Source organism: Sphaerodactylus townsendi, linkage group LG02 (assembly GCF_021028975.2).
Source record: "Sphaerodactylus townsendi isolate TG3544 linkage group LG02, MPM_Stown_v2.3, whole genome shotgun sequence".
NCBI classification, from domain to species: Eukaryota; Metazoa; Chordata; class Lepidosauria; order Squamata; family Sphaerodactylidae; genus Sphaerodactylus; species Sphaerodactylus townsendi.
Window position 1 is genome coordinate 5,123,065 of NC_059426.1, and position 12,392 is coordinate 5,135,456.

General features: G+C 49.6%; 2 protein-coding genes across 3 annotated transcripts in view; one reads left to right on the plus strand and one right to left on the minus strand.

Annotated features, from left to right (window-relative positions):
* Positions 1 to 2,850, plus strand: part of LOC125425873 (dynein axonemal heavy chain 7-like) — a 59,457-nt gene extending 56,607 nt beyond the window's left edge. Inside the window, exon 14 of the mRNA XM_048483604.1 lies at positions 2,644 to 2,850. Within this exon, the coding sequence (XP_048339561.1) occupies positions 2,644 to 2,850 (207 nt within the window). The remainder of the gene's footprint in view (positions 1 to 2,643) is intronic.
* A 159-nt stretch (positions 2,851 to 3,009) lies between these two features.
* The window catches only part of SLC39A10 (solute carrier family 39 member 10), a 72,781-nt gene continuing 63,398 nt past the window's right edge, over positions 3,010 to 12,392 (minus strand). For both annotated transcript variants that reach the window (XM_048483700.1, XM_048483699.1), the window contains exons 9-10: positions 9,662 to 9,852; positions 3,010 to 6,445 (exon numbers count right to left, since the gene is read on the minus strand). In XM_048483700.1, the coding sequence (XP_048339657.1) occupies positions 6,287 to 6,445; positions 9,662 to 9,852 (350 nt within the window). In that variant the 3' untranslated portion in view covers positions 3,010 to 6,286. The remainder of the gene's footprint in view (positions 6,446 to 9,661; positions 9,853 to 12,392) is intronic.

Below are 12,392 nucleotides of genomic sequence, written 5' to 3' on the forward strand. Positions count from 1 at the left end.
CCCCCACCCCCCCCCCCCCCCACCCCCCCCCCCCCCCACCCCCCCCCCCCCCCACCCCCCCCCCCCCCCACCCCCCCCCCCCCCCACCCCCCCCCCCCCCCACCCCCCCCCCCCCCCACCCCCCCCCCCCCCCACCCCCCCCCCCCCCCACCCCCCCCCCCCCCCACCCCCCCCCCCCCCCACCCCCCCCCCCCCCCACCCCCCCCCCCCCCCACCCCCCCCCCCCCCCACCCCCCCCCCCCCCCACCCCCCCCCCCCCCCACCCCCCCCCCCCCCCACCCCCCCCCCCCCCCACCCCCCCCCCCCCCCACCCCCCCCCCCCCCCACCCCCCCCCCCCCCCACCCCCCCCCCCCCCCACCCCCCCCCCCCCCCACCCCCCCCCCCCCCCACCCCCCCCCCCCCCCACCCCCCCCCCCCCCCACCCCCCCCCCCCCCCACCCCCCCCCCCCCCCACCCCCCCCCCCCCCCACCCCCCCCCCCCCCCACCCCCCCCCCCCCCCACCCCCCCCCCCCCCCACCCCCCCCCCCCCCCACCCCCCCCCCCCACCAGCCCCCCCCCCCCCCCACCCCCCCCCCCCCCCACCCTCCTCATTTCCCCCCCCCCTCCCCCCCCCCCCCCCCCCCCCCCCACCCCCCCCACCCCCCCCCCCCCCCACCCCCCCCCTCCCCCACCCCCCCCCCCCCCCCCCCCCCCCCCCCCCCACCCCCCCCCCCCCCCACCCCCCCCCCCCCCCACGCCCCCCCCCCAAAAACCCCCCCCCCCCCCCACCCCCCCCCCCCCAAAGGCAGGGGGGCCAGTCAGGGTCATCGGGCGGGCCGGATGTGGCCCGCGGGCCATATAATGCCCAGGTCTGCTATAGAGGCAGCATGGTATAGCGATTAGGGACGGTGGGGTCTAATCTAGAGATTCAGGTTTGATTCTCTGCTCCTCCATGCGAGTGGCTGACTTTAATCTGGCGAACTGGATGTTTTTTTTCAAAGCCTGTTGGGTGACCTTGGGGCAGTCACAGTTCTCTCAGAACTCTCTCAGTTCCACCTACCTCACAAGGGGTCTGTTGTGGAGAGAGTTTGTAAATGGCTTCGAGACTCCTTACAGCTGAGATAAACAGGGTATAAACAAACTCCTCTTCTTCCCACATGCACAATGTCAACGCAAGATTTGAGACTGGGAGCATGGGATAATTTAAAAATTCCAAGAGACCAGCTTTCATCATTTGTAGCTGACAAAATGAGCTCCCACTCAGAACAATTGGTTCATCCTTAAGGGGGCTTACAGGACACGGACTTTGCTCAGCTATTACAGGCTAGCCCAGCTGCCCGTCTGAAATCGTTTTGCTAGCGTGAAACATAAGATAATTAGGCGGGCAGTTTTGAAGCTTGGAAGCAGCTGTGCCACATCAGCTTTAGAACGTGGCAGCTATTTTAGCCAAGCTGATTGTGTGGAAATATCTTAGAGCGCATGAAGTGTACAAGAGTGGATAGGCACTCTAGTTAAAAGTAAAGGTATTCTTCTTGCCCCCCATTGCTTTCTTTCTGTAATGGGGAGTTGGCAACCATAATGCAACTGAACAAAGTAAAGATGCAGGCCTGAAAGTCTATTTTCTTCTTGTTACTAGGCAAGCTTGATAGCCCAGCAGAATGCCCCTTGTTCAGAGTTATACAGAATGTGCAAACTCAACTGTTTTAAGGTCTTACTGTTCCCGACCAGATACCTTGAATTTGCCCTTCTTCTGGGGACAAAAGAGAGAAACATGAAAATGTTTAGGCTCTTTGTCTAGGAAGAAGGGCAACGAAAGACAATAGAGATAAGAAAGAAACAGGCCCTAGTTCATCTTGTGTCAAAGAATCAGGTGTTGACATCTTCCAATAAGGGTTTTAGACAACCCCAAATGTTTTGGGGAAAGGGAAAAACTCCACCTTTCTGTATGATTGATTGATGATGTGGGCATTTTGGGGTGTATTCTTTTCTGCCATGTAACCTGCTATAATGCTATAAAAGTAAGAACACACTGCCATTTTGTGTAGGCTCCTCTGATACTCTATTGCCCAGGGTTGGCTGAATAAAAATCAAATCGATTTTATTCTGTATCGGCTTGAGCTTTCTTGAGCTTCTTTAAATCTATTGGTTAACCCACGTTAACAGAAACGCCTGCCTCTAACTTAATATTTCGGACAGAGCTGCCGAAGGGTGCTCATCAGGAAGGATTCTGTGGGTGGAAGGACCCAGCATTTCTTCTTGCCAAGTAAAAGAAAGTAAGAACATAAGAACAAGCCAGCTGGATCAGACCAGAGTCCATCTAGTTCAGCTCTCTGCTACTCGCAGTGGCCCACCAGGTGCCTTTGGGAGCTCTCATGCAGGATGTGAAAGTAATGGCCTTCTGCGGCTGTTGCTCCCGAGCACCTGTTCTGCTAAGGCATTTGCAATCTGAGATCAAGGAGGATCAAGATTGGTAGCCATAGATTGACTTCTCCTCCATAAATCTGTCCAAGCCCTTTTTAAAGCTATCCAGGTTAGTGGCCATAACCACCTCCTGGGGCAGCATATAAAGTAGTGGTTGGTCCATCTGTAGGGTTGCAACAGAATAAAGCAGTTTGTAGAAGACACGTCAGAATGTCTTTTTGATGCCCCTTCTTTCTCACAGATGTGGCTGAAACCATGCAAAAAGTCAGAGATTCCGGAGAGGCCGAGCTACCTGGCCCCCGTGTACAAGACCAGCGAGAGACGAGGAACCCTGTCCACGACAGGCCACTCCACCAATTTTGTGATTGCCATGATCCTCCCTTCAGACCAACCTCAGCAGCACTGGATTGGTCGAGGGGTGGCCCTTCTGTGCCAGCTCAACTCGTAAGCCGAAGCTCAAAAGCATCGGTAGAGACGGAAAACCGTTTTTGTGAAACTTATAGTTTTTAACTATGACATCAAAACCTTTTAAAATATATTTAATTTGTGCCTTTATTCATTCACAAAAACATTAAAGGTCTATTTTAACAAAATCCAGAGAAGTCTGTTTGCTTATTCAATTGTTTTATTTTCTGACATTCCTCATGAATAAGGAACATACATAAGATGAACACAACACCATTGACAAGGAACAAAACAGCATTCCATCATTTCCAGCTTTATTTTTATTTTATTTTTTTGTAAAAAATGACTTTGTTAAAAAAAAAAAAGAAAAGAAGAAGAAGCTGATCTCAAATATCTTTCAGGACCATAATCACATTTGTTTCAACCCTTTAGGAAAGAAGCCACGCTGCTTCCTAGGAGACTACAGTATTTTCTAAGCATAATAAATCACAGCTGATTCGAGCACAGCGTGATTGACAGCAAAATTCTCACGGGATGTCACACAGTGACAGCATCGTAGGAGACAAAGAACACTTATGCCCTCCGACAAGTACACAGTTAACTAAGACTGGACTTCAGCAGAACGGAATGATGAAGGCCAGGTTAGAAATGTAGCGGAATTGCGGTTGTCCCAAACCCGATTTAAAAACCTTGTGTTTCAAAGAAAACGGCCTGGGAATTCAGCACTTGAGCAAACGAGAGGCCGTGGCGGCTGAATTGCTCGTCACAAAGTGTAACACATACACGCGCACACACATACACACAAGCAAGCTATGAAGCCTCCCGTTCAAATGGGAAATACAGGACCTCGTGCTTCCCAGCAAGTCTTGTGGGTTTTCTTTTTCTGTTCAAAGAAGAATTACTTAATTTTTTTTGCTTCCTTAGAGAGGCGACGTACACTATAGCAACATTCCAGCAAAATTAAAAAGGAGCTACCTGAAGTAGCTTTGTTCATAATTACAAAAATAAAACCTTAAAAGCCAGGTTCCTCCCGTGTCCTTTTTTTCCTGACTAAAATCTACTTCAGGGACATCAGCCCTCCCCTCCCCCCCCCCAAAAAAAACTATTTGGCAGATTTAACCATAATTGTGTGGCCAAAGTCCCAGAGCCAGAGAAAGGAAGGCCTGGGCACCTCGATAGGATTTCAGCTTGACTCAGCTTTGCCTGGATTCGACCAGAACTGATTATGGAGCTTATGAGTGAAGTGGCCCACCACACGGCCCTCCCCCAGAATCTGGCGGAATTCTGCTCGCTCGCCAACTGTAAGCGCGGAGCCTCCCTTTGGAAACGTCGCTGGATCCAGCTTGACCCTTAATACTGCACCAAAGAAGGCCGCCCCAAAACTGGCATCTGACATACCTTTGAAGGAAAATCACCGTGGTCACGTGAAAAGGAATGACAACTGAGAATAAACAAAGAATCGGACAAAAGGCCTGAAGGCGGTTTTCACTTGGAATGAAAGGCTCTTTCCGGCCAAGTTAATTTTTAGGAGCCAAACAAGTCACAAGAGCTTGGCTTTTTCTACCTACTGAGAATGCAGCTGAGCTTGTCTGTGGAGATAGGAACAAAGAGAAGAAGGGCGGAGAAGACTCAGCCGCCCTGTTCCGCTAGCCGTGTTAAGACCGTATTGGCATCCCATCAGAATGGAGGAAGTACAGGGTTTGCTCTCCTGGGGAACTCACAAGAAAGAGCGTGGAGGAGACTCACCTGGACTGGGAAAACACACGCTTGCTAATGTTAAAGCTTTCCCCTGCAGGTTAAGGATTTAGGCGGAGCCCATCCTCCCAGTCCCACACACACCACTAAGAACTCAGCAACAGCTGCCTTGCTGGAGGGATAGACCCCAACGTTCTCTCTGCATTGGGGTTCCTTCCCATAATGCTCCACGGTCACAGGAACCTTCTGGTCACACACAACAGAACAGCAGTCTGGTTGCACCAACACTTAACACATGACCACAGGATTCCTGAAGGAGCCGCCCCACCCCCCACTTGAGAAATGAGATAGGAATGGACCTGTAAGATACCTAAAACGTAACAAAAACTTTAAAATATACCCACGCGGCAAATGCTGGAAGTGGGCCTCCTGTGGCACAGTCCCAATTCCACGCACTGATGGGTACTTTGCGCCCAGGCGGCAAGGAATGCCAAAGCGATACACTCGGAACCATTCCTGGGACGTTGGGTCAACCATCACCAGGATTGCCTCCAAGGGTCGCTCGGGTGGGGACTTCTCAACTTGGAATTGGGAAGGGGATAAAGTGAGAACCGATTTGGCCGTTGCAACCAAGGAAGTCCAAACTCAGCCATTCCGTAAGAGGAACAAAGCAACAAACGCACACACACCCTGTCAGTAGTTCGGGGCTCAAGGAGCCCGCAATATTTTAAGCAATTCAGGGGAAGGGCCAAAGAGACCCCGCCCCCAGCAGTATTCACTATCCAGCGACAACATACATGAGCTAAGGTCAAAAACATAAAACTTTGTCACCCCTCCCCCATTTCAGAAAAGGCAGGTCTCGGGGGCTCACCGCAGACCCTTTCGGCCCGGTCCTCCTTAGGCTTCAAAAGAACAGAGTACAGAACGATCAGAAGTGTTCCCTGTAGTGAAGCTGCACAGCTGTTTGTGGAAGGGTGGTGGTGGCGGTGGTAGTGGAATAAGAGACTCTCTGTGTTGGCCCAGTCGATTGGCAGGGAAACTGGCCGTCCAATGAGGAAAGCAGGCGAAGGCGGGGCTTCACTTTGGTCGACAACCATTCAGCACAGGTCAAAACAGATGACAGGAGAGTCCCCGGGAAGCCACAGCAGACAGACACCAGTGCCGGCAGCAACTATAATGCTCACGCTGCTGTCAGACCATCCGTGACCACATGCAGGGGCGTTTTTAAAAAACAATTGGCAAGCACCCCATCCACAGCGCTTCTTGGTCATGCACTGACAGATTTATTTATTTTTTTGCGGGTGAGGGGACACACAAACTCTAAGCAGGGGCCTGAGACAAGAGCGACGGACCTTTTTTATCCTCCACTTAGGACGGCAGGTCTGGTCCAGCAGAGGAGCACGGGTCACTGCTGGGTCAAGCATAACAGCGAAAGGCCTTTTCACCCAAGGGGCCCAGCTCCTACTGTACATTGCATTGGCCAAGGGGAGGACAACTTATGTGCCGGAACAATGCCGAAACAGCACGTCCGTGTTTTCTGCTTCCAACGCTGCCTGCTTGAGATGTAGTTGTTGCTTTTGAGAAGCTGCGCCGCCTCCAAATCGGGTTGGTTGTTTGTTTTGAGCTAGAAAGCAGGAGCTCGGTTGCGCAGACGTCGGAGCACTGTACTTGTCAGTGGCGCAAGCCACGGGTCTGCTCAGGAACAATGTGCATACAGTACAGCCGTGCAGACTGAAAGCCATACGCTGAGTGGCACTGCGACCATAGCAGAAGGGTGGGAATGGTCAAAACTGGATGTCCAGCACTATTTTGTCTTCATAGAGGGCAATCACCAACATAATGGCAAATCCCAAAAGAAGCCCTAAATTCTGGAGGACGAACTGCCCCACCGGACAGTAGCCGTGCTCTTCGTTGTCGCCGTCGCCGTGAAGCATCTCTGGAAGCTGAAAGAGACAAAAACCAGAGGAATAATGGTCAGACATCCATTGGTAAGACCTCTGGGGAAAGCCACTGGCACCAAATAGGCACATTTTATAGGCACCAAATGTAGCTACGTTTTATGCAAGTCTGTACCTTCAGCTGTCAATCCAGACTAGTACACGAGCTGGTTTTATGCTGCACCGAACCAGCAGGTGTTAGATTCATAACAAAGGACTCTCACAGGAACTGACTATTCCACCCTTCCTGTTGCTAGAGTACAAACCCTGATCCTGCTAAGATTAAGAATGCAGCACCCTCCTGTCAAGTGGGACTAACTTGCAGGCGACCTGAATTTTCCAAAAGTGCACTGCTCTTCCTGGTCCACAATTCCTGTCAGCTCCACCCCTTTTTTGCTCCTGGTAGAATTGTGGGCGTTCTGGAGATAGATGGGTCCAGTCAATGGATTCCTGGGTCACCATCTCTATCAGATCCCTAATTGGGGTCAACTAATTGGGGTCAACTTATGCTCTGGGCATAAGGCCTCCATAAGAAAAATCACTGGAGAGGAGAGCTTCTGGAACTTTAGGCTGTGGTGGGTATGGGAGAGTCCTTCTCTTTGGAGGTTATCGTTGTCCCTGATACAAAGGCTGAATTCCCCAGGGTCAGGTCCCTAAATCCATATAAGGTGAAATGAACGCTAAAAGAAGATTATGGCAGAAAAATTTGAATTGCTTGCTACAGTTTCTATTACCAGAAACAGACTTAAACAAAACTGACAGTTATCCATGTTGCATATAAGGGGGGGAGGGGGGGAGACCTGTAATAGCATTACGAGAGCCAGCATGATGTAGTAGTTAAGGTGTCGGGACACCCAAAGGAACTGTTATACAAGAAATTAGCATTCTTGAATATAGTTAGGAGACTTCTGTTTCTCATTAAAAAGCTACACATCCACAAGTTGTCAAATTAAATGCTCTACTGCTGGAAGGCTGAACCAAAAAGACACCCACCAACAAAGGAGTTAAATGGGTGTATCTTGGCTCCTTTCTTGTTTAATTTGTTTTTAAATTATTTCCCCCCATTTCTTTTCAAAGTCAATGGGCATTCACCAAGATTAGATCAGTTCATGTACCCATTCTACTTTTTGCAGAGGACGCAGTGTGGCTATCTTCTGCACAGATAGGCCTGAACCGACTACTGAACTGTTGTTCTGAAAACTGCTTGGCTAATAGTCTGGAACTGAATTATGAGAGATCTGGAAACCTGGAAACACTATAAATGGAAAATAGTCACAAACTGGAACAGGTTAACTGATTTAAATATCTAGGAATTCTGTTCCAGTATAACGCATCCTGAACTATACATTGTAGATCAGCAATAGCAATTGCTAATGCACGTTCCTCAGCAATTACCCGTTTTTTTTGTACAATGGTAATCAATATATTCCTGCAGCTTTGAAAGTCTTTAGCACTAAAATAGGTGCTCAACTATTGTATGAAACCCCACTATGGATTGTAGCGGTTAATCGTTCCCTTGATCGTATTCAATCAGAATTCTTGCGTAAAATCATAGCGATGCCGAGATGTGTTCCATACGCAGCTCTTTGCATTGAAACTGGCCAGAGTAGGTTGGAAACTGCAGTGGGGCTTAGAACACTTCAATATTGGCTACGAATTCACTACAACCTAGATCCCTCTAGCTAGCCTCATTTATCAGATGCTTTCTGAATACAACCTTTCTAACCGCTTAGCCTCTATTGAAGGAAAAATTAGCTCCACTGGTTTATACACTGATTCGTTGTGCAAATGAGCAAAGTTGTGCAAAAATGAGCAAAAATTGTGCAAAGTTGTGCAAAAATGAGCAACGTTGTGCAACTGTGCAAATGAGCAAAGTATATAAACCCCACAGAACCCCAAAGACAGAACGTCTTTTTCTGATAGCTCCAAGCTGATCTGCTTATTAACTAGCCCCATTTTAGAAATGTGCAAGAGTGTAGCTAAATTTCTGCAGGAAGCAACTCAGCTCCATCTTCCAAAAGAAAGGGTGCTAATTTTTACTCAGTTCCTTTTTATGATTATATTAACTCTTTTTTAAACTTTATGCAATGTTGTATTGTATGTCTTTTATCTATTTTCATAGAATCATAGAGTTGGAAGAGACCCCAAGGGCCATCAAGTCCAACCCCCAGCAATGCAGGAAAAATAATCAATTTTAAATCTCTGTTTAGTTTTAAAACGTTTATATATTATGTAATACTTTATAACCTAGCTGCCAATAAAGGCCTTGGATTGGATTGGATTGGTGTTGGACTACTAGGGCCTGGGAAATCCAGATTCGAATCCTCACTTGCGCCATGGAAACTGATTGGGTGATCTTGTCCAGTCACACAGTCTCAGCTCGGACCCTAGCAAGTATCTGCATGGAAGACCTCCAAAAAATACCAAGGATGTCACGGGAAGGCAGGCAATTGGAACCACCTCTGAACGTCTCTTGCCTTGAAAACCCTATGGAGTTGCTGTAAGGCAGTTGTGATTTGATGGCAAACACACCCACACAGACCCACACAGAGTGCACATATAAATGGGGCTAAATAGAGTGCAATGCAGTTCTATTTTATACCATAATTAATTATGACAACTCCACCAGGATGGTACTTCCTTGGTGCCACCCAACCAATTAGACCAGGGGTCTGCAACCTGTGGCTCTCCAGATGTTCATGGACTACAGATCCCATCAGCCTTGGCCATGCTGGCAGGGGGTGATGGTAATTGTAGTCCATGAACATCTGGAGAGCCACAGGTGGCAGACCCCTGAATTAGACAGGGTTCAGCTTTGGGGTCCCAGTAACCAATCAGAGTATTTTCTGTCTAGGACTCTAGAAGCTATGGGGATTCCCAGTGACACCCAATCTGTCAGCTCTCCACCCTTGGGGGCGGGAGGAAAGCCTTTCCTTTCCCCTTCTCCAAGGTACAGCATTCATGTCCCCATTGCTAGAAAATGGAGAGGGTGCCGTTTTCATGCTGGATATCTGGATGTGAGAGGCACGTGTTCTTCATCTTCACCACAGACCTGCAGACATCCCTCAAGCACCCTTGCAGACCTCCCAGGGGAGGGACCCAAGTCAAAAACACTGCAAGAGTGACAAAGAGGGAAATGACAGGCAGTCACCACAGCTTGCTTTGAGCAACTCACTCGACCCAAGGCAGCAAGGAGCGATCATCAATAAAAAAAACTCTTACCATATCCACCAGGGCTACGTAGAGGAACATGCCGGCAGTGACAGCAAAGATCCAGAGCGTGATGTTGTTGGCGTACTGACCCACAGCCGTTCCTATCAGCATCCCCACATAAGCCATCATGGCCGAGAGGAGGTTGTAAACAATGGCCTGCTTCACAGTCATGCCCGCCTTCAGGAGCACAGCAAAGTCCCCTGGAAGACAGCACAGTTGAATTGCCAAGGGCTCATTCAGGCTAGTCAAAGAACATGGCTTGCCCAAGGAAAAGCCAACGATACTTTTGAGAGTAATTTCTGTATAAGGAAAGCAGCTCGATAAGAAAGGGGTTTTGAAGCAGCATTCCATTAGTCCATTATTTTATATCTCGCATTAAAAGGAAACAAACTTGGATTTTCAGAGATCTTGGAAGCTAAACAGGGTTCAGCCCTGGTTAGCACTTAGATGGGAGACAACCAAGGAAATTCTTGGTTGCCACATAGAGGCAGGCAAGGGAAACCACCTCTGTTCATCTCTACCCTGACTTGGATGGCCTAGGCCAGTGGTGGCGAACCTATGGCACGGGTGCCAGAGGTGGCACTCAGAGCCCTTTCTGTGGGCACATGTGCAGAGTTCATCATGGGGGGGGGGAATCACCCCCCCCCCCCACACACATCTATAGGCTGGCCTGAGCACGATCCTTTACCTGGGAGTAAACTTGGTTACTGGTAATGGGGCTTGCTTCTGAGTATACCTTCCTAGGGTCGTGATTCACCCATTCTAAGTGTTGCACGGTTGCTTCACTAATGCTTACTCCTGAGTAACGCGCGCCTCTGAGCCAACTGTTTTTTCTAAACTAAAACCTCAGGTTAAATTCAGGTTAAATTGCCGTGTTGGCACTTTGCGATAAATAAGTGGGTTTTGGGTTGCAATTTGGGCACTCGGTCTCGAAAAGGTTCGCCATCACTGGTTTGGCTAGCCGAATCTCATCAGATCTCAGAAGCCAAACAGGATTGGCCCTGATTGGTACTTGGATGGGAAACCACCAAGGAAGTCTGGGATTGATGTGCAGAGGGAGGCAATGGCAAACCACCTCTGAACACCTCCTGCCCTGACCTGGATGGCCCAAGCTAGCTTGATCTCATCGGATCTCAGAAGTTAAGAAGGGTTCGGCCTGGTTAGTACTCAGATGGGAGACCACTGAGGAAGTTCAGGATTTCACATACTGATTATGCAAGGATGTTTGGTTATCCCAGCTATGACTAATGGTGCCAGGAACCTTTACCCTAAGAGGAACCGGGGAAAGAAACCTACCCCCAGTGGCTTGGTGACCAGCTAGAAACAACTGGCACTGCTATAATGGCATCATTCCCAAATGCATGTCTCTACTTAGGTATCTGCCACTCATTACTGGCAAACTGGGTGGTTTCATCTCATTCTGGTAGCACAAACTGTCAAGTCAAATGGGTGGCTAGCCATCTACCTGCTACTCAGGAAACCGGACTAGAACGGTGGACTGAAAACCAGAGGCATAGCTGGGGAAAATGGAGCCCGGGGCAAAATCTGAGTTTTCCACACACACACATCATGGGCGGCCACCCCCCCCCCACCCCCGCACAACAAAAGAATGATTTTTTTTGCACCAGATCATCTCAAAGTCACTATCACATTATAGAACACAAATCTGCACACCCCGGGCTCCCTAGTTTAAACAACATTGAAAGTGATGCTGTTGATTGGGGGGGCTCCACCCCAAAACAGCATCACTTTCAATATTGTTTAAACTAGGGAGCCCAGATTCTCCTTTTAAATCCACCTTTAAGGGAGACACCAGGCCAAAACATTTATTTTTACCTAAGATTTTAATCAAAGCTTTCTATCTTTTCCAGATGTTTTTTTTAAAATAATCTATCAGCTGTGTGGTTTTTATGTCTAATATTGATAATCTCTGTCTATGGATTCTAGGATGTTATTCATCCCTGTGAGCTGCTTCTAGCAGGACTCCAGAAGGGTACTATGCAATTTTTCTCTGTACATAAATAAAATCCAGACAATGGCAAGGCCGCCTTTGCTAAGTACTGTTTCTTTAACATGCGCCAGTGTGGCATCGCGGTTAAGATCAGGGGGACACTAATCTGGAGAACCGGGTTTGATTCCCCACTCCTCCACATGAGCGGCAGACTCTAATCTGGGTGATCTTGGGCTAGTCACAGTTCTCTCAGAACTCTCTCAGCCCCACATACCTCACCAGGTATCTGTTGTGGGGAGAGGAAGGGAAAGGAGTTTGTAAGCCACCTTGAGTCTCCGTACAGGCCAGAAAGGCAGGGCATAAATCACAACTCTTCTTCTTCTTTGTATTCCATGCTAATTTGCAAAGCAGCAAGAGTTGGCATCCATGTCCTAAAATGCCATCCACTGCCTGACTGATGCCACAGGTTATGAACTGGCGCCACAGGGGACAGAGGCATCCATGTTCTTGTAGCAGTAGCAGCTGTCAAAAGCAACAGCTACAGCAGACCTGGGCATTATACGGCCCGGGGGCCACATCCGGCCCGCCGGATGACCCTGACTGGCCCGTATGACAGACCTGGCCCTGGCCTAAGAGGACCTGTTTAGAACTGCGCTGCTCATTCTTCTGCTAACCCTCCCCCTTCCCCCCTCACCTTGCCACTGCACCGGAACGGGCCTCTGAGAAAGGCCACTCCCCTCGCGCAGTGGCTTCTGGGGCATTCCCCTCCTTTGAAAGCCCCGCAGAAGC